This window comes from Fundulus heteroclitus, chromosome 21, assembly GCF_011125445.2.
Source record: "Fundulus heteroclitus isolate FHET01 chromosome 21, MU-UCD_Fhet_4.1, whole genome shotgun sequence".
Lineage (NCBI taxonomy): Eukaryota > Metazoa > Chordata > Actinopteri > Cyprinodontiformes > Fundulidae > Fundulus > Fundulus heteroclitus.
Window position 1 is genome coordinate 35,105,407 of NC_046381.1, and position 27,570 is coordinate 35,132,976.

Sequence of the window (27,570 nt, forward strand, 5' to 3'; positions counted from 1 at the left end):
AGATACATTCACTGCATATCAAACCTGCATCTTGATACCACAGTGAAGGGAAGATGTTCTTAGTATACTGGTTAGCATCAAAGCAGGTATATAGAGAGTTTTTTCTTTCTTTCTTTGTTTTCTGAATGGAGGTAATATGTTTGTGTCTTGGTCAGCCACAGGTCAGTTTTCCCTTTGTCAGTTTGTGCACCTCCTCTGGGGTGGGGCTTTGGGGGCCTTGGGGCGGCCTCTGGTGGCTACCTGCAATGCTCTGTGGGGCGGGGTAGGTTTTTGGAGAATGGGGGTGCCTATTGGAGTCAGCGGGGGAGCTGGCTTCCTGGGAGGACATGTTGCTCCCCAGTCATTTCCGGGGGTCAACTGGTGCTAGCATTTCTGCGGGCCTCAACCAACCCCCGTCCTGCTCCCATCTGTTGGCTGGCGCCTTGACCTGCTGGTGCTTTGGTGGTCCTCGGTGTCCGGGGCTGGGTGCTCGGGTGTGTGCTAACTCACTCCTGGTGGCTGCTTTGCTGGGCCTGGGCCCTGTGGCCCAGTTGTGACCCTCCTGGGAGGCGGGATTGGCCCTGGGCCTCATGTCTCTGGGCCCATGGCTGGATCTGCTCCAGCGTAGCTGGCTGCCGGCGTAGTCTGCGGGCTCATCAACGTATCTTCCGGGGGCTTCAGCACTGTGGCTGATGGGGGGTTTCCTGGAGCTCCTCTCAGCGCTTTCCTGGGATGACAGCTATCCATGTGTTGTCTTTTTTGGGCACCTTTGCTCAGGGGGTCCTTTTGGGGATCTGAGGTTCTGGTTTCCCCGGTGTCTGCCTTGGCACCCTGGGGGGGGGGGGGGGGGGGGGGGGGGGGTCCTCACAACCACTATTGCACAATTTTCTTATGGATAAACCTTACATATACAAGTGCACTCTCACAAACACTAACAGGTGCTTGTATTCAGGTACTTATAGATTCGCCTCTATACAGAAAACCCCTATTATTGTCTTTAGCTGTCACATCATACATCTTGTATTAAATAATACTGTGTATGTGTGGTATCAAGACATTGGTTGTTTGCACCTGTAATACTTTATTAGTTTGTTTTGCTGTTCTTTTTATATCTCTCCTTGCAGGTGTAGAAACAGACTCCGAGGATGTTATATTGCTCTCTCCTGTTTATCTCATCTATTTCTTCACCTTTTCAACCTTTTAGCATTTTGTTTCATCTTTTTCTCTTCTTTTTTTCTCTCCTACTTTACTGTTTTTGTGTCCATTGAACATGAAATAGTCCAAGGATAAAATCTAATAAAGCTTTATGCATATCTAAATCAAGCAGAGCACTATGCTGAAAGCAGTAATGCTCCACTTGTGAATGTAAAATCTCTTGGGCTCTCTTTGGCATTAAGACAACAATTATTAATGCTACACTGACAGATAGGACATGTAAAAGAAAATTGTGCAACCATTCTGTACCTATGCATTGCCTTACCTCCATTTCGTACCTGGGAATAAATCAGTACTACTACTACCTGGTTGGTAAATTGTTGAACAGTTATAGAAATAAGTATTGATAAAAAATCCTGAATAGTTTAGACTCCATTCCATTTCCTTTGACTGTTGTACTAATCCCTGTTTGGGACAATTGACTCTTGTGAAAAATGAGAGAATATGACCTGGTGGACAGTACACAATGACAGCTCCAATTCATTCAACAAAAAGTTTGGATAAATCAACAAAAATGTCAAAAATAGAAAATCTTGGTCCTTTACTAGTAAACAAGTAAAGCAAATCAGGCATGCTGCCTGGGACCAGGCTTTACAGGATCCTCAGACAGGAAATGCCTGAGCATACCAAGCACAATAATGAACAATGTGCCAACAGAGTTGGAGTTCTATCACACCTGGATAGGTTTACCTTGATAAGGCTCTTCAATCTGATGCACTTCACATAAAGAACCCTGTGTGAGTGCCCACAGATACCCTGGGAAGAATCATCATTGTTCCTTCTGTCAGAATAACCTCTCCGTATAACACAGCGCGAGGACAAGTGTTGATTTAGTGTGACAAGGGCTATTAGCGCCTGAAAAAGATTTCAGCCAAACTGTAAGCCTCACTTCAAATAGTTGTTGTGACAAAAATTTGGTACTTCAACAATTGTGTTAAAGATTGTAACCCAGTATATGATGAAGAACAGGAGCCTCATAACTTTTCAAAGACTCCAGTTTTGGAACTACACAATGACCTGGTCAGAGTTCAGTGAACGTCTTCAATAGAATGAAATTAGACATGGTAGGATGGTAAATTGATGCTGTACAATAATGTTAGTGTCCGTGGGTGGTATTAATGACTTTAGATCAAGCAAGAGAATGAGTGTGTTCACATAAGATAACATTAACCTTTTGTGATAAACAGCACAAGCTAATACTATCCACTCCAGTACAACCCAATGCACAATTATATTTAAATATTTTCAGAACCCATTTTCTTTAATTGTTCAATGTACATATTAATAACTAAGGGCTGTGAACAGAGCCCAGTTCAAAGAATCCAGAGGTAAAAATGTCTGGCCATGTCCAAAGAATAAGCTTTGTGCGAAAACAGCAGAAAATAGCAGAAAAACACACAAGAGCTAAAAGAAAATGACAATGTGCCCCAGTAGCATTAGCAGCCCTTCTCCTCCAGCAGTTGTTACTCACATGGATGGAGCTATTGCATCTATCTTCCTAACAACTAACAAAAAGTATTTGCCTATTTATGTTTTGAAATAGGTCTCACTTATATGTTTCAGAATGGTAAACTAATTCTACCATCAGAAAAACAACCTGAAAAAATACAGTTTTCATAATTTATTAGTTTAGAAAACAGATCTATCTGAACCAACCTCATCCTGAACTAAAAAGTATATTTCCCATGTAAACTCAAAGAATAACTATAATTACCTAAATTACATCAAAAGCTGAGGTCAATTTGTTGAGCTAAACCCAGGAATAAATATGATCTGCAAGAACTATCAAGAAATCTCTTAAAATAAACCAGAGCCAGGTTTTCATTCATCCTATTGACATTACATTACCAGGTGATTTTGGTCCCTCTTCATGTTGTGGAGCTGATAATGCAAATGCTTAGAACTAATCTCTGCACCGGCTTTTTACTTTCTGAAATTGGATTCCCCACCTCTGGAAGAAATATGTCTAAAATCCTGAAGTTGGCTTAAATATCTCTAAGAGATACACATCAGGAACCAGTCAACATAAATTGAATACATGACAAGAAACAAATCTACTGATACCTTTCAGACTGGGAGGGTTTACAAACTCATTTCCAAAACTTGGAACCACAGTGACAGCTATTATCTACAAATGGAGAAGACGTGGAACAAAGATTAACCTTCCCAGTATTGGCCAGCTTACTAAAATTACTCCAAAAGCTTTTTAACAATGTATCCAGGAGGTCAAAAAGAACTCATAACCAAACCTAAGGCACTGCAGGTTTCACTTGCCTAAAAGATAATCAGTGTTCATGTTCAATAAGAAAGAAACTGGGCATCCATGGCAGAGCAGGAATGCTAAAACCACTGCTGAGAGAAGACAACATAGGTTTTCTTCTTCTTTTGGCTTTTCCCTTCCAGGGGTTGCTACAGTCAGTCATCTAACAATGAGTCTCTATCTAACCCCATCTTCTGTATCTTCTCCTCTCACACCAACTACCTTCATATTAACTGCATCCATAAATCTCCTCTCTGGTCTTCCTCAAGGCCTCTTGTCTGGCAGTTCCAGCTTCAACATCTTTCTACTGAAGTACTCTCCATCCTTCCTCTGTACATGTTCAAACTATCTCAGTCTGGCCTCTCTGCCAATATCGTCAAAACATCTAATATGGGCATGCTTCGGTGACGCAGTGGTTAGTCCTCGACGCAGCCGACCCGGGTTCGACTCCGACCTGTGGTCCTTTGCATGTCTCTCCCCTTCTCTTGTACCCCCTTTCCTGTCAGCCCACTAGTGCTGTAAAAATCTTTTGAAAAATTCCTCATTCCTGATCCCATACATCCTTGTCACTCCCACAGAGAATCTCAACATCTTCATCTGTGCCTCCTGTCTATTCCTCAGTGCCACTGTCTCTAAACCATACCCTATCATTGGTCTCACCAAAGTCTCATGAACATTTCCTTTCCTTTTTGCTGACACACTTTTATCACACAACACACCTGACATTTCTTTCCACCCATTCCAACCTGCTTGGCCACGTTTTTTTTTTTTTTACCTGGACTGTTGACCCAAGCACTTAAAATCCCCCACCTTCTTTATCTCTCCTCCCTGTAACCTACCAGCTCAACTTGGGCACCTCTTGTTCACACACATATATTCAGTCTTGTGCCGGCTAACTTTCATTCCCCTCCTTTCTAGGGCAAATCTCTTTCTCTCTAGACTTTCCTCCACCTGTTCCCTGCTCTCACCTCAACTCACAATGTCATGACAGATGCATCTGCAAATATGATAGTTCGTGAAGATTCCTGTCTAACCTCATATGTCAACCTGTCTATCACCACAGCAAACAAGAAGGGTCTCAGAGTCTATCCTTGATGCAGTCCCACTTCCTCTGTCACACCTACAGCACACCTCAACACTGTCTTAAAGCTCTCCTATATGACCTACACCACTCTGAAATACTTCTCTGCTACTATGGACTTCAGCAATTCCTCTATCATTATTGAAAGGGGGGCACTCCGCACCGCCAACGAGACCTCCCCCAAAAGGAGATCACGGAAGGTAGTAAATTATTAAATGTCTGTAGGTGTTCAGTTAATTTCATGACATTTATTAGCCTTTCTAAATATCACCAGATCACGTACTGAGCTATCTGTGTCTCTACGTGGTCACTCCTCTACTTTCAGCTATCTAGTCAGCCAAGGAGACTCGCGATCAGATGCGTTCACAATCAGGTAAACACACACTCCAGCCGAGTGCTAAGACTCGCAACATATTTTTGAATTCTTTGGCAAAAATATCTGTTTTTTAAATGCACCCAATTTCTAAGGATATCAGCACTCAGGGCTCCCGCAGAGTCGGGAGTACTGAGCATCTACTTTTAGCCGCGAAGCCGTCAGCAAGGTCTGTTCTGTCAGTTCAACATACATTGTGAAATTGGTGAGTAGTTAAATAGTTATTCCGACAGAATTTTATGCCCTCCGTTGGAAGCGCTCGTTCTACAGGAAGAGAGCATCCAACCATGTAGATGTCGAAGCAATGATGTTTTGCTTTTGTGCAAAAAGTTAAAGATACGTATCATTACTTCATCGTTCCCTTGGTGGATTTCAACAGAGACTGGCATATTTATTGCAGGGTTTCATCCACTGTATTGAACATGGCGGGCTGCCAGGCCTTATATGCCCCCCCCCCCGCCAGCCTAAATGTAATTTCTTATCTATTATAAATATGTTTCTTTTTATACACCAGTAAAAGTGATACTGAAGATGGACTGAATGGAAAAATCTTTCCACCATGACAAAATTCCTATAGCAGAAACACTGGACGTCCTCATACACCACCACAGCTCCTCTTTTGGTACCCTGTCACATGCTTTCTCTAGAACTCTGGGACACAGCACCAGACAAGGTCTGTCTCTGATTTACTAAAAAATGCCCGATGATGCATTGAAGATGCCCGAGAAAAATAATCAGTGGGCTAAAAAGTAAAAATTATTTGCCATGCATCCTGCAGGTGTATAACAGAGCCTTTCAAAAATTAAAAACAAACATCATAAGGCCCATTTCCACTGACCCTACTCGATTTGACTTGCCCAATTGGGGTCCTCCTCACTTCTTTCTGCACGGTTTGTGTTTCTATTGAAACACGAACCGTGCAGAAATACCCAAGAGATTTTCTGGCTTTTTCTGGTATTTACCGTATTTTTCGGACTATAAGCTGCTGCGGAATATAGGTTGCATCAGTCAGAAAATGCATCATAAAGAGGGGAAAAAATATATATATAATTCGCACTGGACTATAAGTCACACTGGGCATTCATTTAGAAATTTATTTCCCACAATCCAAGACTAAAAACTGACATTTAATCTAGTAAGCCGACTTATTCAATTACACAGCTGCATCCACAACTGGCTGAATAATATGGAACATACCTGGCAGGATGAATGGTGTAGCAACTCCAACCGATAAGGTTATCACCAGCGCATTTAAGGTTGTCAAAATTACACTGAAATTAGACTGTGAGCATAGCAGCAATATGTGCTAAGTTAACACAGTGCAACAGATTTTTGAGAGCAACACAGGTGCATCAGCAAAGACGTAAACCACCCGGACAACAGACCTGTAAGCTAGCGCTAGCTGTCATTAGCTTCACGGACAGTCCAATAACAGGGTTCTGTCACGGTTTGGACCCTCTGAGCTGCACCACGTAATGCTCCCCTGCCTCAATGCATACTGAAACAGCTAAACAACATACAGACATGTGGTCTTTGTTGTCTATAAGTTAATGTTTCAATGATTTTTTTAAGGGGTACAAAAGCAGCATATCGTTTTCACAAGCCTAGAGAGCCCTCTTGCAGCTATAGAGGGTTATGTTCACTTGTTAGTGCATGGTCAATATATAAATTACCATTTAAAATTGATATATAAGTCGCACCTGACTATAAAGGCAGAGTCCACACATACTCAAGGCGGATTCTGCGCAGACTCCGCGCATACAGATACCTGCAGAACTAAATTTTTACGACAGCGTACGCGGTGTCTCACTATAAAATGCTCGGGGGTAAGAAGTCTTTACAGTGAACTGTTTTACATTGGACAACAAGCTTGATACACTGAGCTGCTCCAAGCCGGCGGTCGCAAGGACGCGCGGCATCACAGTCCCTCCCTGTTTGCACTGACAGATGTGTGGTGGGAGCCTGCTGGAAAAGAAATGGCTCTAGGTACTTAGCTAGCCAATCAAACATTCTACTATCCGTTAAGCCGCTACGTCCCACTGGCAGAAAATGTGGGAATTGTAGGAATTTGCCACAAGAAATGTCGGCAATAGTACGCTATCTATCTATCTATCTATCTATCTATATATATATATATATATATATATATAGACACACATACATATAGGGAGGGAGAGAGAGAGAGAGAGAGAGAGAAAGAGAGAGAGAGAGAGAGATGGTCACCTTGTAACTGCCTGCCACAGTGCATGCAGCAAGAACCGACCCGCTTTAGTCAATACATCATGCACTCTGCGGAACCATGCAAGCCAATTTACAATCATTAACCTGCATAATGTCAGAGGCAGACATGTTATTCTGTTAAGCATATCCCTCTCAGCTAGTAACTATCTCACTCATCTGCATAGGCCCACATCTAACGCATCTCCATTTGAATAGATGACATGAACAAGTATAAGCAGAATTTAAATCCAGGCTAAATTACCTTCAGTGTGTTTAAAAGCCTAAATTGACAAATTAAATAGCCTTCGAGGAGGAACTAGTTAAATGAGGACCTCCGTGTGATTTTGTGCACAGTTGCTTACAGTTGAAACTCCATGTGATCCAGATGCAGCCGCTTGCCCAGCCTGTGACCCTCACACAGAGGTGTTGAGACAACACAAGCAGGCCAATCCATTAAGGCAGCCCAAATGAGTGTGTGCAGGTTTTAAAAGCTTGCTTCTGATGAGTTGCTGTGTTTGCCCTTAAGGATAAGCCAACAGGCCACATAGCTAAAGGAAGACTCTAGACATGGTAGGAAGGATTAAAATATTAGGTCACTGATTCTGTCCAAGAGTACGCAAAACTTCAGAGGTGTGAAACAATGGGAGGAGAAAAACTTGAGATTTGATAACACCTGTGCCATGTTCACAGTAAACCTTATCTTCTTAGAGATTCTTAGAGATAACATAACACATTTGTTCTGGATTGAAGCCAAAAACAATTAAGAGTTCATCCTTCATTACATCAGACAGAAACCAAATCGCACTGGCAACTTTGTTGCTTTTTACACTTTTTACAGCAAGGTAAATCAGTTAGAAAACACAGGGGGAACCTTTTCACCTGAAGCTCCCTGAGACTCTAATAACACCTTCGGTCAGAATGTTTCTCCCTTCATATATCCCCCTCTTCCCAACTCTCCCTCTCTCTCTCTCTCTCTCTCTCTCTCTCTCTCTGCTTCCTTCAGCTTCCATCATGCTGCCGGCTAAAACAAGACGGCTTTATGCTGGTGTCATACCAAGGAAACTTCACTCAGACCTACCCAGTTTTTCAAAGCATTCCTTCTCTCCACTCTCCCCTACTTAGGGTTTCCTCACATCAACTTGTCCTAATGGAAGCCTTCCACGCAAAAATAAGCCCATGTGTACGGAGAAAGAGAAAATCTTTGTCGTCACAATTATAAAAAAATCTTACAAAAAAGACTGTTTAAAATTCTGACTTGAGATTTAAATCTGATTTCTCTGAAAAGGGCTGTCTCTGACTGGTGGGACAAACACTGCAAATGCATCCGTGTTTCTGCAGTCAAAGCTCTGAACTTCCCAGTTAAACATATTAAGAAGAGGACTCTGAACATGCTAACTTTTGCGGTTGGAATGCACATCTGAGCTTACGCCCCGGGGGCTGAGAAAACGTGTCTGTACACTGCTGGAGCAGAGCGAGTGCCCTGCAGAAACTGCTCTGACTGCTAAAAAAAAAAGAGCTCTGTAGGAGCCGACTGAGACAGAAGAACATAGGGCCTGCAGGAGAATACTTGACATTCGTATTAAGAGGCAGGACCTGAAAAGTTAAAAGGAAACATGAGACTGTCGATCTGGCAGGGCCATTCCAGCAATCATCCAGCAGGACGCGTTAACCGAAAGGGCGGGAAGTAAATAGATGAGATGTTATCCATTGTGTTTTACACAATGTAAATGGAGATTGACATCAAACTCCCTTGTCTGCAATTTGTTGAGTTGTTGTCATGACAGTTGCATCTGATATTTCACGAGCATTAAAACAAAACCTCAGAGGTGTCTATAGTCCAATGTGTGAGGCCTGAATAATCCTGTGCCATGTGACTATAGTGGCTATTAGGACTCTGGGCTCGCTCCACATGCAGGCCTTGCTCTTTGAAGGCTCTGAAATCATAGGGAAGTGCAACAAGGACCATCATCAAATAAGTGCTCAGTACTTAGAGAGGAAGCAGTCCCACCAATCACACAACCCAGCTTTGTCCTGAAGCCTTACCAAACATCTACGTGCAAAGTCAGCCATTGGAGGGGGGGGGGGGGGGGGTGACAGGGCAGACACCAGGGACTGGGCTTCGGTGTGGACCAGGACAGCATGGAGATAGGGTTTGTCTACATGAACACATTGAGCCCTCTGACAAGACAAAACCCCTGTACTTCAATCCAGAAGTTTAGCGTCATCATAATGCCACCTGCCAACAGATTGCCATGTGGGCCAACAAAAATTGCAGGTTGCATCATAACCTTCAATTAATCACCCATCCTGCTGGGCCTGTCTCCCTCTTCAGGTCGCAGGATCACACCCACTGAAGTGTATTATGGGGAGATGTTTAAATGCCGACAATAAAGAGAGTCCAGACTTGTAATTTCCCATCCCTACAACTCACTGCATGAAGACTTAAAATAACTTAATAACGGCAGCGCAGCCAAATATTAGGAAAACATGGAATTGAGATATTGCTAAGTTGATTCAAATTAACCCACATTTCCATTAAACTTCTCTTTCTTTTCCACCATCATGCTCCTTGAGCATCCTGATCACAAATATCTATGAGAGCTAGGGGAACTGATTGCTTCAGTTAAAAAAATTAGAATTTTTTTTTTTTAAGTCCAGGGTTCAGCAAATGATCTTGTGGAAATCCACCTTGCTAACCGTGTCCACATCCACCCAGAGGACCAGCACTCTAACAAAGAGGTGTCTATGAGCTGAAGTGAATCTTAAAACAGAAAAAAAAAAAGAAAAGCTGGGAAAGCTTCTCTGCTCCCTGATCGTTCTAAACTCCTACCAATGGCTAAGGATCAGTTTAGCAGAACAAAGTGTTTCATCCCCTGGGAAGACGCTTCCATTCATGCGCAAATGTGCGATTTGGACACCGAGGCATTCACGTTAACGCACTTGACGTCTCCAGCAGAAGCGCGCTCCGCTTTCGGTCTAGTAACGTTGTTACAGTGTAAACTTTTGGTCTTTTACTTAGCTTAACTCTGATTGCTCAAGGCAGAGGAAAACAGCGCTGTTCAGCGCAGGTAAGTCGGACCCCATCCAGCCGGCGCAACTTCTCAGCCAAACACACTTCACCGCCGTTTGCTTCTAGTTGTCCTTACCTGCTCTGACAATAGCAGCCTGCAGAAGCAGTGTTAAAGTGATGAGTGTAGTTGTAGTGGAATCCATAAAACAACTTTTCGTTTTCCACCTTGTGGACCACCTTTGCATCTCCATGTTCGGGTCCCACAGAGTGATACAACTTCAGGTGACTATTTTTTTTTTTAGGCGTCCCTTCCACGATCCCGAATGAAAAATGGAAACTGTCCTACAGAAGAGCCATATGTGAGGGGGGGGTTTCAGCCTCTTCTCTCCACCACAAAGAGGGCCAGATCCTCTTTCCCAACGCCCAGCCTTCAGAGTGAAGGTATTTGGGCTTTAACAAAAACGCACACAAGTGCGCTCTTCGTGCGTCCCCGGGCGGGAGGGTTGGACAAGCTCCACAAACCAGTGCAACGATTACAGGGTACTGACAAGTCAACCAACCTCCGATTAACAAATCACGGGGCTGGAAATTCTCCTCAGGGTCCACCCATCAGCTCAGTAATGCGCCCCCAATGGTCTGTTCCGAGTGCTTGGGAGGGAAGAGGAGGAAAATCTACATTCAAAACTGGCAAAGTTAATACAAACACATTTAAAAGTGCTGGAAAGGCTCTGATTAATATACACAGATGCATTTGTTGGTTTATGCTCTATGTTATCTTTGTATAATCTATTTGAGAACGAGTTCAAGATTCATTTATCTCATTAAAAGTCACCATTTAAATCCTAAATTCACACATGCATCCCTCCTTATCCATATCATTCAAAATAACAGCAGAGTGATCTTCCAGGTAAATATATAAATAAAACAGGATTTACTACAATCATAATTATTTATTAGGATTTTCCCTGTGGAATTTATTGAGTATTTTTAAATTGCACTAAAAGATGAAATCCAACAGCTCAGTGACCGGCTGACTTTGAAAGTTTGATTTGCAGATGCTTAGAAGTTTTTCACTCACCCGGTACAGATACATGAAACGCCTTAAGATAAAGTCTTCGTTGCTTACAGCAGTATGATCTCAGTCATCTCACACTGACTTTTTTGTTTAAACACAATATTTACATTGGATTAAAAAATGGAATGAAGCATTTTTTTAAGATAATTACAATTAGTAATCTAATACTTTCTGTTTCCCTGCAGTATAAATATGACATGAAACAGAGGCCCACTAGGCTAGACCAGGACCCACATTTATCTTGTCACCAAACACAGTGAAGGAGGATGAGAGGCGAGGTTATAAAAAAGAATATTCAAAGCTTCCTGTTGGGGAACCGCAGCAGACAGACACATTCGGGCCACCATGTGTTCATAAGAACCCTTTAGATGCTATCTACACTTGTATCTCAGGATGTTTTAAATAAAACTCCTTTGGAGACTGTGAGAAAACTGGAACCAAAGTAACTAAAACATATGGCATATCACCACATAAACTCTATATTGATATGCAACCCCCACCACCACAAGGAACGAAACAAAACGACAACAAAAGCCATGTGCCTTCTTTGAGTTCCTACAACTAACTCATGAATTGAAAAGCTGGGAGCTGAAAAGAGAGAGCATGAGAGGAAGACCCAGCACTCTGGATGATCCAAAGAGATTGTGCAGATAGGAATGGTCGCAGATCCCTGTAGTCAGTACACCCCAAACTTCAGAAATGGTGCAATACAAGAGGCCTGGCCATTTTGGCAAAAGGGTGTTTTGCAAAGTACTAATGTCTGGTGACATACATTATTTTACTGAAACTATAATTTCTGAGTGTGGAATGTTATTCCCACACAGAATAAATATACCTAGACGAATGGTTGGATATTAAGAAATAATTTCTAGTGATGTTATATTGTACTGATTTTCCTCATTGTCTGTGTCTGTAAATATAAAGAAACTGTGTCAATAAATGTCATGTTGGACAAACAACACTACAGAAGACTTAATGTAGATATTTAATCCTGCATAGTCTGATAAATGGCAGGAAAAATAAAAAGGAAATAATATCAATTTACCAACTTCAGGGATTGTACTTTTTTGAGTTGGGAATACATTATAAGTAAAAAATATTTTACAGCTTTAATTTCTTCATTTCAGGATTCCTTAAAGCCTTTCAATAAAAATAATCTAACATCCCCTGGCTCATTCCTGACAAGGCATGGATGCTGGCCAGCCTCCGTCATTCAGCCAGCTCATCCTTCCCAGCCAGCAGCCAGCCAACCACACTCATCCCATTTCCAGCCAAACAGGATCAGATGCTGCTCCTAGATGCCCTGTGGCAAACAGCAGAGCTACTTCTCTGGTCCTGATTTATGCCTGGGCAGAACGGCTTTCACGCTACATCCTATCTGTCCATAGTTCATAAGGCAGGGGTCACTTCTCCAAATGTTGGGTTTCTGTCATCAAGAACCAAATACTTGCAAGTCTAATTGTTAAAAGTTATTTTTACAATTCAATTATTTGGAACTATATGACAGGTACACAGTCATGACAACATTGGCTTGGTCTTAGCACATGTTATGCTTTGTACTTTGGTATTAAGAATGCATTAACTCACAAGACCACAAGATTTTACATTGAACAACTTCTTTCAGTTTCTGAGTGGTCAGCCAGTACTAAGGGATAAAACTGAAAGATGCCAGTCTGGCTGCAGCAGATGGTAGCCTCATAACGGCTCTAAGGGCAATTTAGAGAGTAAATGACCTAATGTGCATATCTTGGAACTTTAGGTGGAAGACAGAGAACCCTGACAGAACCAACCAATGCAAGAGGATAACACGCAAACTCCAATAGGAAGTTCATCCAAAACCAAAAAAAAAAACACAACAACACTTGGTTTGGAATGCATAAAGCAAGCAAGCATTGAGTTACTGCAATGATGCTTACCCTGTGCCAGAGAGTCAACCTATTTAAATTAACTTTACCAGTTTTCTTTATTGAATTAATCCAAAAGAGGTTGTTGATGGCAACAAAAACATGTGGTAGAAACCAATTTATAACAAAAACATTCAACAAAAGATAAAATTTAAACCTTTTCAACTTGTTCTTGTTTTAAAAATAATTTAACTGAATTAATGAAAAAGAAAGATTTCCAAGAAAAACTTCAGAAGATCTTATTAAAGTCTGAAAAACTGGCAAAATAAATGAAACTCTGGGTAATTTTAAACATTTGCTCTGTAAAGTCTTTTCCAATTAATAGTATAATGCACGTCCAAAAGAAAAGGAGCTCAGTTGACATGAAAGACGCACCGATGAAAAGTTGGAAGAGAAGAATTATTGGTATTTTTGGAAGTTAATTAAAACCTAATTTGACTAAAACCTTATTCAACATAAGATGGAGTACCCTTTCCGTACAGTAGGGTTTCATTCACTACTGTTAAACAACTTCCTAAAGGTGTGTTTTTGTTTTTGAAATTTTTGCACTTAGAGCTATTACGGCCCAGGGCCTTGTCTATGAGTCCCTATGAGTAATATCAGCTTCATTTTTCTTCTTTGAAAGCTAAAATGTTATCAAGAAAAAAAACATGATTAATGACTAGCATGTGGGTTTGCAATCCTTAACACTACAACCATGCAAAACTTATACTTCTCCTGAAAACTATACTTAGGTTATCATGTTTTTTCCTCTCCATATACTCATATATATTCAAATCATAATAACTGTCTATATAGCAAAATTGTGTGTCATCAGATTGAAACACTACTGGCCCAAAATAGTTAAAAAACAGGACTTGTGTCCTGCAAAAATAGAATATTCAGGGGTTTTTTTTAAATCACAACTTTTATTGAAGACGGAAAATATGTATGCAACATCCCTACGGACAGGGAAATATAATTTTAACATGAACACTTGATCACTTTTTCTCTCAGCTACCGACCGGCTCCTGTTTGTTACCGTTCACATACTGCACAGAGGAGAGCATAAAGAGCTCTTTCTCCACACTCACCTAGCCCTGCCTCTAATACAACCAAACTTCTCACCAACATTATTTTTGGCTGCCACTCTATTTAGAAAGAGGGAATAATCCTCATATTCTTCGCTAGGTACGTTTAGAAGTTTAGTTTGCATGGTGGGAGAAACCCCTTTTATTCTGTTTTTTTCTGTAACCATACCTAATTTAAGGTAATATAAAGAGGCCCAAGACAACTTTTGCTTAAAAACTTCTATACCATTACGTAGTTTCTTTTAGAGAGACATGGTTCTTCCGTCTGATTAATGCTTCACTGCTATATACAGTATATAGCTATTAACAATAATATAATTTCACCATTGGTCATGATCTAGAATATGAGAATCATCATCAGGTTGAATTTTAGGATTCATTTGTGCACAATATATCCCAGTTCATGTACTTTTAGTCATTGTAACATATGTTGCATAATATGCACTGCAAAATAATAATAGCAAGTAATCTGACGTAAGTACTACATAACCTATACAAGAATTTATAGATATCATCTATAAATCATTGAGGAGTTTTATTACTGACATAAGCCTTGTGTTGCCTGGCAGGTAGGGTACGATTTTATTGTTCTAATGCATTTTGTCACGCACAAGTTGTTTTAAGGACTGTTTCCTTTCATTGTTTTTCCAGTTATAAAATTTTCAGAAACGTATTGGACTAAATCAAAAAGCTGCACAACATGCGTTCTTTGAGACTTAACTTGTTGGTGAGACCGTAACAATTGTTTCTAAATACTTAAAGATAGCAAGGGTTTGGAAGACCCTTCCAGTACGTGTTTGTATCGTTACATTAATTATTTCGTTTACTAATGTTCGACTTCTGAATCACTGACAAGAACTTGAAATCATTCTACAAGCAGGACAGAATTATTCTTGATGTTTATCATCACTAGATGGTGAATGTTGTGTAACCTTCTGAAGCTTTGTGTACAGTGCCTTAACAAACTATTTAACACCTAGAACCCTTTCACACTTAATCACATTTCAGCCACAATTTTATATGTATTTTATTGTGATTTATGACTTATCCATTTTCTTTCTGTTTTATAAATATTTTAAAGTGTTGAGAGCATTTATTCTAAGCTTTATAAATGAGGCCCCAGGTCTGTTGAGCTATGTCTCTCCCCGTTTTGCTCATTCTTCTTTGCACAACATGCTCAGACTCAGTCAGATTTAATGATTGGTGTCTGTCAATATTGATTTTCAAGTCTTGACACAAATTCCTAATTGAATTAAGGTCTGGGGTCTCATTTATAACGCTTACGTACGCACAAAATGGGGCCTGAAACTTGCGTACCTAACTTTTTTCACAAAAGTTGGGATCTATAAAATAAAACTTGACGGGAAAATGTGTGGTCCTCACAGCAGTTCTGACTCATGCATACACTCATTTTAAAGATGGGGGAAATTGGCGACACGGATGGTAAATTGATGAATTGCTGCCAAACTGTGTGATAGTACCTCTCAGACGTTTAATTTCACTCCATATCGGACTTTAACCATAGATCAAATTCATCATAAGTGTTCTAAACTGCTGTGTTATTCATGCTTGCGCTAGTGAGCCATAATACATAAGGGTCTTTCATATAAATAATAAAAAAAATGCTCATAAGACAACCTAAATGTTAAATAAAAGTCTTCAAAACATTTTATTGGGGTCTTCTACCATCACTTTCCTCTCCCCGATGATTACCAGAGTGATGTGTCCAATAGATTGACAGATAAATTGTGACAATGTGTGAGGCAATTACTTTAATTGCTGTAAACAGTCCAACACACTCGTGCAAAATGCTGCGCGGCGGATGCTTTGGCTCTGCTGGAAGACCTTTACAGGTTTCAGGGATCAAAGATTTCCGGGCCAGTGATGATGACTAGCTAATAAGCTGCTTTTGACTGTAAGCATTGCATTCTGCTATAACCTACAGCTGACAGTGGCTACACCCCCCAGGTGCCGGGTCTCAACCTGCTCTCCGAACCCCAGGGTGCAGTGAAGGTGTGCTTTAATACCACTTGGATGGCATACAGCGCTCAGGGAAGGAAACCTCTTATTTCCCCTGGTCTCACAGCCTCAGAGGAATCTCAGCATGGAGCGCAGCTCCACGAGGCTTTCCTCCAACTTAAAACGGCAATTAAGTCACTTTTTAAAAGGTTCTTTTAATGTAGTCAACATCTGAACTTTTACCTCTAATTTACACATTTAATAAACTCCTCTCTGTGAAATATTTCACAGACAGTTTCTTTGCTTTTTGCCATTACACCATGAAAAAAAAGACCAGCTGACCCATTTTTAATCCATAATAACATTCATGAGGTGCTTTGCATTGGCCATTTATGGTTGAATCTGGGCGTGTAGAGGGCCGAACATGAGGCGGAACCTGGTACACAAACGTTCAGGTACAGCTGGGATCTATAAAGGAACAGTGCATGCTGCGCATCATTTTTTTAACGTTTGCCATTTTCTTTCTTTCTTTTTTTTTTTTTTTGCATATGTACACTTTTAATGAACTCTGACCGGTTTCCCTGTCCACACAGAGGGAAAGAAATACGACAGAATAATGCTGCCATCGCCATATTTTACATTTGTGCTCTAATCAGACCAGAGCACTTTCCTTTAGATGTTTGACCCCTGCATGGATTTTAGCATAGTATGAGTGACATAGATTGTGCATTTCTTTCAATACAGGCTTATTTTTTGCAACGGTTCAATAAAGGCCAGATTTGTGGAATAAACAATTAACTGTTGTCCTGTGGACAGACTTACTTGCCAGAGCTGCTAATTTCTGGGCCAATTTCCACATTCTTCTATTGGTCAATATATCATTCCTTTAGGAACACTCTGAAACTTCTCTTCAACAGAGTAAAAATCACTTGCCATTCAGTGAAGTGTGCTCGGTGCGGACTGCAGGTGTTTATAATAGGAAGCAGCTTCATTCAACAGAATGAGACAGAAAGCTGCAATATTGCAACCAGACCTTCAACACTCCGTTTTAGCATATGTCTGAGGAGGCAGGAATGTACTCCTGTCTGGGCACACTGTTGCTGAGAGGCATCTTAAATGATAGCCTAAGTTGATAAAAGTTTAACTTCAAGGCTGTTGGGATGTTCCGATGTGAGATGGCTTTGTAATTATATGCTACATAAGTTACAGAGCACAGAATGAGCGTCTCTTACGCTTCAGGATTTGCATGAATTCCCTTCTGGCCCTGCAGCTTGATTTTAAAGAGCTCACTCTGCACATAAACTAGAAAAAAAACACATTAAAAATGTTCAACCGTGGCCTGAATATTTCATTAATTGGCCTTTTGAAAGCTTCCAATGTTGTCGTAAAGCAAAGCATCATGATGGCTTTGTGGGATTTGGGTCTATTTCCTCGTTTAATAGAACAGAACAAATGCTTTCAGTAAACATGAGCTGAAGGTAAAGAGCTGCATGTTCACCACCTGCAAAGGGCAGTTATATAGTAAGCCTTCTGGTACGTATGTGGCCGAGATTCTGAAAATTTCTGCCCGACTCCCTTACAGGTAAACTTCAGCAGTGGGAGTATAGTCTATTTTTATCCCAATCTGGCAAGTTTCCAGGCAGGAAAGGTTCATTAAAGGTTGTGTTAAAATTAGCTGGGTTAGTGAAGAAAGAAATGAATCAACCAGAGGGATAGAGAGCCTACTGTGACCTGAGGTGGGTGGCCCTCAAGTAGCTATTAGCCTGAGTGTGGATTTATGTGTGTGCATGTGCATATAACAAGCTCTTTTATGTGGAGGATTATGACAGGTTAAAATGTTTACAACAGCATGGAAAACTGTTGAGAAACTCAGTGCATTTCTGTTTGAGAGAAGGTGTCTGCCAACTAGGCGTATATGCAGAAATGGTTTAGTAAGATTCACAGTTCACTACCTCAAAGAAAATTAGTGTTGATTCTAAGTATTCTCATTTTAACCCTCCTCAGATCAATGAGAGACCATCCAAACAAAAGCCTGGGGGAAAATAAAACACATAGAACAGAATACAAAATCCCACTTCTTTCAAAATGCCCGCTTTAAGAGACTTATTCTGGGCCTTAGGTGCACATGTGTTACCAATACAGTATAAAGGTTCACTCTTCTTAGCAGGCAGCAGCAAAAATCTTTTTTTCTGTCACATTTCCTGGTCTGCTCCACAGGCAGTAGCTATCAGCCTCATTCATAGAGCTCCTTTTCATGTGACTCTCTCCTTCCACAGAGTCAGTAAACTGCTAGGGCATGTCCTCTATCTCAGCGGAGCGTGCACTCACTGCTGTGCCACAGAAATATTGTAGCCTTTAAACAGTATCTTATGAGGCATTTACAAAGAGTGTGTGGCTGATCACATCATTGTAAGAACTAAACTGCTACCCTTAAATAGCACAATTTGGTTGCCTCTTTAATTCAAGACTGTTTGTGCAATGTCTTAATAATATAGAATGCATAACCATTGAACATATCCATATTTTGCCCTATTACAACCCCCAACCTTCTGTGAAGACCTCAGAGATTTATTAATGAACATCAGAGAAACAGTTTCAGTCAATTACATTTTATTTATATAGCAGCAATTCACAACACATGTCATCTCAAGGAACTTAACAGAGTCAAATTCAATCAAATTATCCAGACAGATTGGTCAAAAAGTTTCCCATCCAAGGAAACCCAGCAGATTGCATTGAGTCTTGACAAGCAGCATTCACTCCTCCTGAAAGAGCAAAGGGTCTTTTTTATACAACAGTAGACTGTTTTTCCAGATTAGGTAGGATTCCTCTAGATGTGTAGAGTGCCATTGTCTCTCCAATCTTCTAACGTTGTGCTACAAATAATGCAACTCTAAATTAAACCAGGGAGCCAGCTACCTGGGAATAATTACCTTATTTTTCAAGGGGCCTACGTTGTCTAATGCAAAACGCAACAAGGAAGTGACACCATCAATAAAATCATAATATTGTGAAGAGGATGAAATAACATTGCTAGCATCTGCTGGGAATTTCTGTGATACTGAGGAAATTAAAAGAGGGACAGACCCTTTATTGTTTGATATAGCATTACCTGATAAGGTTAAAGAAACCTTCTTTGGGAGGTGGAGAACTTAGTTAAATTGAACTCAAAGGTTATTAAAAAATGGTCAGATAGGACAGGGTTGGGAGGAATGTTAATTCTAATGCTGTTAATTCTTCACAATCAATGCCATTTGTCAGCACGGGGTCCAAAGTATGAAGGCAAGAATGCGTCAGTTTATGCACATTTTGAGCAAAACCAATTGAATCTAGAATAGTTTTAAAGGTTACATTAAGGTTATCACATTCAGGGCCCACATAAATGTGGAAATCCCCCCACTATAATGAAGTCTAAGTTTAATGAGGACCAACTAGCACCAGATTAGTCAAGATTAAAGTTGTGAAGAAGATTAAAGCAGAATAACATCAGGAAACATACCAAGCTTTGAACATCTCACAAGGACTGTGTAAACCAACATCCAAGACATAGCTGTTCACCTAAATTGACAAGCACCCAAGAGGCCCCTGGGAACTGAAAGAGCAGAAAATATCCACTAAATATCCATCTGTTAATGGGACAATTGTAAGTTTTGCACACTACAAATCTGGCCTTTATTGAAGAGAAAACAGAAGTGGAAAAAAGAAGCTATCATTCAAGAAACCCATAAAAAATCCAATTTGCAGTCTGCAACAAGCCATGTAGAGAACACAGGGAATGTGGAAGAAGGCGCTCTGGTCTATAGCCGACATCCATGGATTGTATCTCATTGGTGGTCTTGATTACATGTCAACTGTGAAGCAAAAGACTTATTCCTGGTTGTAAGGTAATCAGTGTGAGTCATTAATTCATAACTTTCATTAGGTTACTAATTGGTGGGGCTGCAATAACTTAATTTTGGCCTAATAGTGCTGTTTTCACATGCAGTTGTTGAGGTTGCAAAGCCTCTGCTAAGACTTAAGCAAGGTTTCAGGATTTTTAGTAGTAAAATGAAGGATGAACAAAAACCCACCTATGCATACCACATTTGCAGGAACTGAACAAAAAGTAATCTCTGCAGATTGAGTGCTTTGCTGTGATTGATTACACAGGATGTCAAGCCACTTGCATGTTTCTGCAGGTTAGTGCTTTATTTACTCAAACTGAGCTTGTCGGCAGATGGGGTAAAATGAATTAGCTTTTATATTTAAGTCATTCTGAACTGTCACTTCCTAGTGTTCTTGGAAAAACAACAGAGCAGGGGTTGCTCCCAAACCAAATAAGCCCATTTAGCACAAACACATTTTGTATTTACATGTTTGTATTTTTGCATCTACATTTTCTGCAAAATATTGACATACACTCAGACATTTTTTTTCTAACATCCTCTCACAGTCCCAGACTTTTACAGTTTGTTATAAACTAAAAACAGTTACATATTGATTTGAGCTCTAATTAATTATAAGGTAAAACTGAAGCAAACACAGTGAAACAAGTGATTTCACTTAATTTCCAAATTTTAATGCTGTCTTCTTGTACCAAGACTGTAACAGAAATTCAAAGCGCAAGTTCTATAGATAAGATCTTTAGTAAGAAAAACAACAATTTAGGTTTGTAAAACTTTTGCAGAGCTTCAGTATTGGCTTGTTTATCATGTAACTAATGGGGGGCATAAGGTAAATAAACAATCCGGGTATTATTTAACTTATTCTTTCTGGAAGTATGCATAAAAGACAAGACCCAATTTTGTTTCTTTCCAGCCATTAATCTGTAATTTAATTTCTTCCTTATTTTCAGTTTAACTGCAAATAACTACAGTAATATCAAGATGGTTAATGTGTCTGAAAATAACTTTTGTCAGCAATAGCACAGGCTGATCTAATATCTCAATATCATTTGTTTACTTTGCCAATGAAACTGATATGTCCCATGTCATAATAAGGAGACTCGTATTCAAAGGATTTTCTGTGAGATGCAAACGTTCGCTGTTTGGACTTTTATTCATTTACAGCTCTTGAAGAAACGTGGATGGGACTGAAAGTTTAGAGGCTGATTTTTACTGTTAGCTTTTTGCATCCGCCTCACATTAGGAAGATAAAATCGAGTTTCAACTCCAAACCTTCATGGTATAAGTAAACCTTTTCAACCACATAACAGTAGGCAGTGTTAAAGTACAAAAAAGGGTATAATAAATATGATTGCTTCAAGACTAATAAGTATTAATAAAAAAAGCTGAATGCATGAAATCATCACATGAGGAGAAAACAATGACCTCAGTTCTGAATCTGAACATCTGCCTTGTTAGAATCTATTAAAGTATTAGAGTTGTGAATTGTCTCCGTATGTGCACTTTCTTCTTACTATTGCCATCCAACTCTCAGCTGGTGGACTGTATGGCCTCTAAAAACAATGATATGCTAAGTCTTCTCTACTTTCCTTTAGATACAAGATTAACATTGAAGATCTGATAAATTAAAGAATTGTAAACATGGCATCCTAGTAACATTTGTCAGAACCTTTGTAGTTATAGTACTTTAAGATCAAACAATACTATACTATGCAACTGTAATGTTGTTTTACATGGGCTGTAATCACAGCAAGTACATGCAACAGTTGTGGCTTTATTGAGCAAAAGAAAAGAAAACTGCTACAAGCCCACAGCTGTTTTTAGGTCCTCTTGAAGTAAAACAGCCTTCAAAGGCCTGAAAATCTCTCCCAGGGAGTATAATTTCTACTGAAGGAGAAAAAAAAAAGTCAGGGATGCCTGCTGTAATCCAGCTGTGTGCCGTCTTTCACCATGTGGTCCGGGCAAGCTCTGGGTGGTGCCCCTGCATTAGGGACATAATTAAGAGTTTGAAGAGGGCAGTCTAGCTGAACCGATGGATTGGGATGATGTGAGGAGACAAAATGGGCCATAGCAGAATATAGGGTGTATTTGGAGCGCTTTTGAATGTGAGGCATTTGAGCAGAAATAGAACAGGTGGGTCCTTGTATACAGTTTGGTTTCTCCAAGGACTTTGAAACTAAGTTTAGAAAGTTTGATGCTATTGCAGTTTCAAGAACTGGTGGTTGCTGGCACTTATTCTGGCACTTATTCTGTCTGACAAAATACACCAGAGATCATTTTTCACACAGTAAAGCTTTGTCCTTACTACAAGGGTCAAAACTCTTATCCCGAAAGTTGCCAACTGAGATCTTCTGTATTTGAAAATGAACCTTTATCAATCATAGCTCACTTCTCAAGGCTTATGGAACAAATAAACAAAAATCTGATATAATATTAGTATCCCATTATTTTCCATCTAATAATAAATATCAGAAGCATCCTTCTCACAAAGACACCTCTTTAACAACCAAAAATGTATATCCTCCAGTCTTTAATTTCCTTCCACTTGTTTTCTTCGTCCTCCTTGTCTACCATGAGATTTTATGATGGGTATCTCTCTGATTAAACAGTTAATTCTCAGTCCTCAGGTCTTGAGGTAACATTTGTCACATTCTGTCTGGGCCCGATATTTCTGTCTTCCCTTCACCCTCAGTCATCAGTCTCTATCCAGAGAGTTTGACGCTATGTTTGATCACAGCAAAATTATTACTGGTCATAATAAAACTTTACTATCTAGTCAGAAAGAAAAAAAAAAACATTTTAGTTTGTCCAAAATATCTTACCTTGCATTTAACAAACTACATAAGAACCGAATTGAAGAAATGTAATTTTATTCATAAATGCCGCTTTGTCAGAGCCGGACACTTAGCAACATAATTAGGTTTGAGGTGATAAAAAAATATCTCCTGGTGTCATTGTGGGCTATCAAGCAACTACATAGATCTGTTGTTCTGGACATAAAGTGCATGTCTAGGTTGATTTTGAACCTACCTATCACGTACTCGCAACAAGATGAACTCTGCCATTTCCCCCAACATCACATGTTATCAAATGCTTCTTGTAAAATGCTAATCAAACAAAGACACCCGCTGGTCATGTCATTTGTGCCTTTGTAGATTCCGATCACCTGTAGTGGTTAGTGGTTAGGCTACATCCTGCGATCCTGTCTAGTACCGTTATTAGAACCCGTCTAAACAGACTGGGAATCCCGACTTTATATCTCCTTGTTAAGCACTGTTTAGCTATTAGCACAAAACATATATTTAATTCCAGTCCAGCAAAGTTGTCTGTTGTCTGAGTGTGTGCGTGTGTCGGTGGGTATATAACACGTCTTATATCTGGTTTACTAATAGTTTGTGTGTAACACACTATGGTCCAGCTGTTATCCACTTGAGTATTGTTTGTTTTTTTCAGTTGCATAATTTATTGCATCTCTCAGCCGGATAGTCTGAGATCAGTTAATTTAAACAGCATGTCCAGTCTGCTGCATCTGACAGAAAGATGATTCAGACCTTTTTTGACAAGGTAACGATTAATTTGAAATTTCTTACTATTCAGAAGTGGGTCTGTGAGAAGCAGACACATCCATGATAGTTAGCAGCTAAACTTTAAATGCTTCAGCTGTACTCTGAGATATATCTGTTGGTTTCTTGCCCTGGGCTATTTTTTCCTGTTCTTTGAATTACTAATTGTAAAACAAATAATGCGCTATAAACCTTATGAGATGAAACATCAACACAAAGTAGTGCATAGCGATGAAGTGGAAAGAAAATATTCATGATGTTCAAAATTATTACTGATTACTGAAAAAAATGTTTTAAAATGTGTGGTGAACATTTGCATTCAGCACCCCAGTATTCCTAAAAAAAACTGCCTTCAGAACATATCTGGTTTATAAATGGAGTCCCAATGTGATTAATCTAATCTCAGTATAACACAGCTGTTCTGTGAAGGCCTTTGGGGTTTGTAGGGTAGAGTTAGTGTACACACATCTTCATGAATGCAAAGGAAACGCCAGACAAGTCTGGAATATTGTGTGGGAAAATTTAAATAAAGATGAAGTTAAAAAAGAAAATACGAATCCTTGGACATCTCACAGAGAACTGTTTAATCCATTATGTGAAAATGGAAAAAGTATGCATCAGCTCAGTCATGGATACAGTATCTATTTAATCCGACAGAGTGGGCAATGGCAGCATTAATCAGAGAAGCATCCAGAGCCCCATGCTAACTCTGGAGAAGCTGTAGAGAGCAAAAACTCAGGTGGGAAAATTTGTCAAAATGACCAATATTAGTCATGCACTCAGCAAATCTGGTCTTTATGTAAGAATGCAATCGTTTTTGTTTACATTGACAATGCTGACGCCAGGCCACACCATCCCCATGATGAAACAAGATGGTGGCAACATCATGCCGCATGTGAACACCTGTGGGTATCGTTTTCGTCAGCATGAACTGTCATGTATGCGCTCTGTAAGACTCTTGTACAGGCAACAACTAGGGAAAGCTAAGAAGGTTTAAATGGTTTGCTAACACAGGTAAGTAAATATTTTTTCAGGGTTCGGGAATGGGGTCCAGGATGGCACTAAGGAACAGACATAAGTGTCACCAAGCACCACCCAGAACATAGGGAAGTTCTGACAGCAATTTCAGGGGAATACACAGAGGAGTGGTGATGAGATTAACAGAGGGATGAGGACCAGGTGGCAATGGACTAATCCAGGAGGGATTCGTGGAAGGGAAATGGGTATTTTTGCAAGAGAGGACAACAAGGAGGTAAGCGAAAAGACACATATGTCAGAACAAGGTGGTTAGAGTAAAGGCAGAGTTTTGTTTTTCAGCAGTGCAACTAGACTAAGCATATAATGCTGCCAGAAGGTATTCACAATGTTTTAGTCATTTTGGAAATGCATTACTTTATGTAAACACTAAAAAAAAAGGTTGCCCTGATTACTTGCTGGGGATTATGAAAAAAATAGGTATTCACAGTAATGGCTCAATTTTGCCACATCCTCAAGTCTTCTTGATTATGGGGATACTATTATTTTCTGCAGATCGTCTTAAGCTCGATAAGGTTTGAGGGCTAATGTCAGTAGACAGCAATTTCTATTTTTTTGCAGATATATTCAGCAATATTTAAGTTTGACCTCTGGTTGAAGCACTCATTTACATTCACAGATTGCTGCTGAATTGTCAAATTCCTTTTCCTGGCTTAATTCTTCTGCTCATTTTCATATTGCAAGACAAACCATTGTCTGAGTTCCAGATCACTCTGGAGCAGGTTATCTCTGTGTACCACAGATACACATGTGTGATGCTGAACCCCCTGGTGTGATGCTTCCACCACCGTACTTCACGTTAAGGACGGTGTTAGTCATCTCATGAGCACTGGCTGTTTATCAGCTGTTATGGTGCTTTGAGTTGAGGCCAAAACTTTGTTGTTCGGCTTCATCAGATCAGAGAATATTGCTTCTCCTGATCGAACAATCTCAGGGTTGTGTTTCTACAATATTGAAACCCTCTACCATGTTCATCTGGCCTGATTGGTGGAGTGTGTCGGCAGTGGTTGACCTTGTTATATCTCTACAAGTTAAAACTAGCTCTAGCGCTTGTTCACTGAGTTCTTGTTCACCTCTCTGACCCTTGGCTCTACTTCCCTAAATACTCAGTTTAGTCAGGCAGCCAGAACCAGGGAAGGTGGCCGGTCCAAACTCCTCAGTTTTACAAATAATGAAAACCACTGGGCTTTTTTGGGTTAGGTTGGGTTTAGTGCTGCCCAAACTTTTTCTATCCATCAGCAGATTTGTGCATTGACACAATCTGGTCTTGATAATTCCTTTGACTTCACTGTTTGGTTTCTGATATCCACTGCCAACTGTGAGACCTTGTATAGACAAGTTTGTTCTACTCCAAATTGTATTCAGTCTATTGAATTTATGACGGGTGGACTCCAAAAAAGTTGTAGAAACATCTGTGCACCAATGCTTGCCCGATTTTTCAGACTTTTCTTTTTCCTCTCTTTTTTCACATGTAATATGTGGTGAAACAAACATATTAGTTACCTTACATGTGCTACCTTTTGAGTTTTTTTGTTGTGCAAACATAAAAGATGTGAAGACACATGCTTTATTTTCATCAAACAGATGTACGAGAGCGCTATCAAAGGACTTGATTCACTTCTATGGCTTCTTATTTTACCTCTCCTGGTAAAATAAGCTGATTCTCGATCAGTGTTTGAAAAATATAATCTCTCTGATTGCTGTGAAAGACTCACACAGAGTGACCTGGGATTACGTTGTGCTTTCTCCTCTTTGATTGAGTTTTATAGAGTGTCAGGGCTCAGCAGACTGCACTGTGTTTTCCCCGGCCAGCGCAGTCTTTTTCCCTCTCCCCTCCTGGCAGGTGATTCGAGTTGACTGGTGGGCGGAGACACACACCTGCGGCTCGTTCAGCGGCACGCGGCGGTGCTATAAGAACTGCGCTCAGACAGCCGAGAGATGCCAGATTGTTAACCTAAAGTGGTAAAACTCAGTGGCCCTTTGTCGTCTGACATCTCTCTCGTTTCTCCCTGTCTAACCTAAGTCTCCTGTGCTCCAGGTCTGCCTCCGCCTTGGGTCCCGTCCCAAGTGGCTCTCCCAAGCCTTGACGTCGTCAGTCAGGTCTCCCGTAAATTGATCTTCTGGAACCCGCTCCTCCATCTGGTTCTCTTGGCTGTCAACGGATCACCTTCACGCCGCTGCTGCTCGGATCCCTCTCCGCTCCGCCGGACCGCCCACCTGCCTCTCAGTCATCTGCGGGAGGCTGCCTCTGTGCCCGTCTTTCCACGCCACTCCCCCCGGCTCAGTTCCTGCGCTACGCGGTAAGCCCTCCCACCTCTCCGTAAAGACGTTTAGGCGTGAGAGTTGTCCGACGTCTAACGTTCTGCCTCTTTTCCGCAGATTTCACTCGCTTCCTCCGTACAGTCCCCTCAAACAATCCACGTTGATGCTCCTTGTCTTGCACGTTTAACAATAAACTTCTAAACCTGCTTCTGTCTCCAAGTGATCTCTGCATGTGGGCCAAACACATTAAAAAAACCATGACAGAAGAACAATCTGGCCACCCTGTCCCAGCAGAATCACTAGGAAGACAGTTCGCTGCCCAGCAGGAGCAGCTTCATACTCTCGAGCAAGCGGTCCGATCAACCCAGGAACAGCTGCAGAATCTGACAGCTCATTTCAGTCAGCTGACTGAGACACTGCGCGCTGCTAACCCACCCCGTGCTCCCGAGCTTTCTAGCTCTGCTCCCGAGCTTGCGGCTGCAGAACCACCCCCACTTACCCCGGAGACTTCCTCTCCTTGTCCGGAAAAGTTTTCTGGAGACAATGGGGATTGCGGGGGTTTTTTGTTTCAATGTGCCTTAGTTTTCAATCGCTCTCCACGCACGTACGCCCAAGACGGTGCCAAGATTTCTTTTATTTTACGCCTATTAACCGGGAGAGCTTTAAGATGGGCCGAAGCC

General features: G+C 40.7%; 1 protein-coding gene and 1 long non-coding RNA gene across 5 annotated transcripts in view; one reads left to right on the forward strand and one right to left on the reverse strand.

Moving 5' to 3' along the window:
• The window catches only part of col11a1a (collagen, type XI, alpha 1a), a 114,973-nt gene extending 104,322 nt beyond the window's left edge, over positions 1-10,651 (reverse strand). For all 4 annotated transcript variants that reach the window (XM_036125466.1, XM_036125464.1, XM_036125465.1 and 1 more), the window contains exon 1: positions 10,275-10,651. In XM_036125466.1, coding sequence (XP_035981359.1) covers positions 10,275-10,389 — 115 coding nt within the window. In that variant the 5' untranslated portion in view covers positions 10,390-10,651. The remainder of the gene's footprint in view (positions 1-10,274) is intronic.
• Positions 10,652-26,548: 15,897 nt separating this feature from the next.
• On the forward strand, positions 26,549-27,097 carry LOC118556992. Its single transcript, XR_004927529.1, has 2 exons — positions 26,549-26,928; positions 27,008-27,097. It is a non-coding gene; the product is annotated as an uncharacterized LOC118556992 (long non-coding RNA).
• Positions 27,098-27,570: the final 473 nt, after the last annotated feature.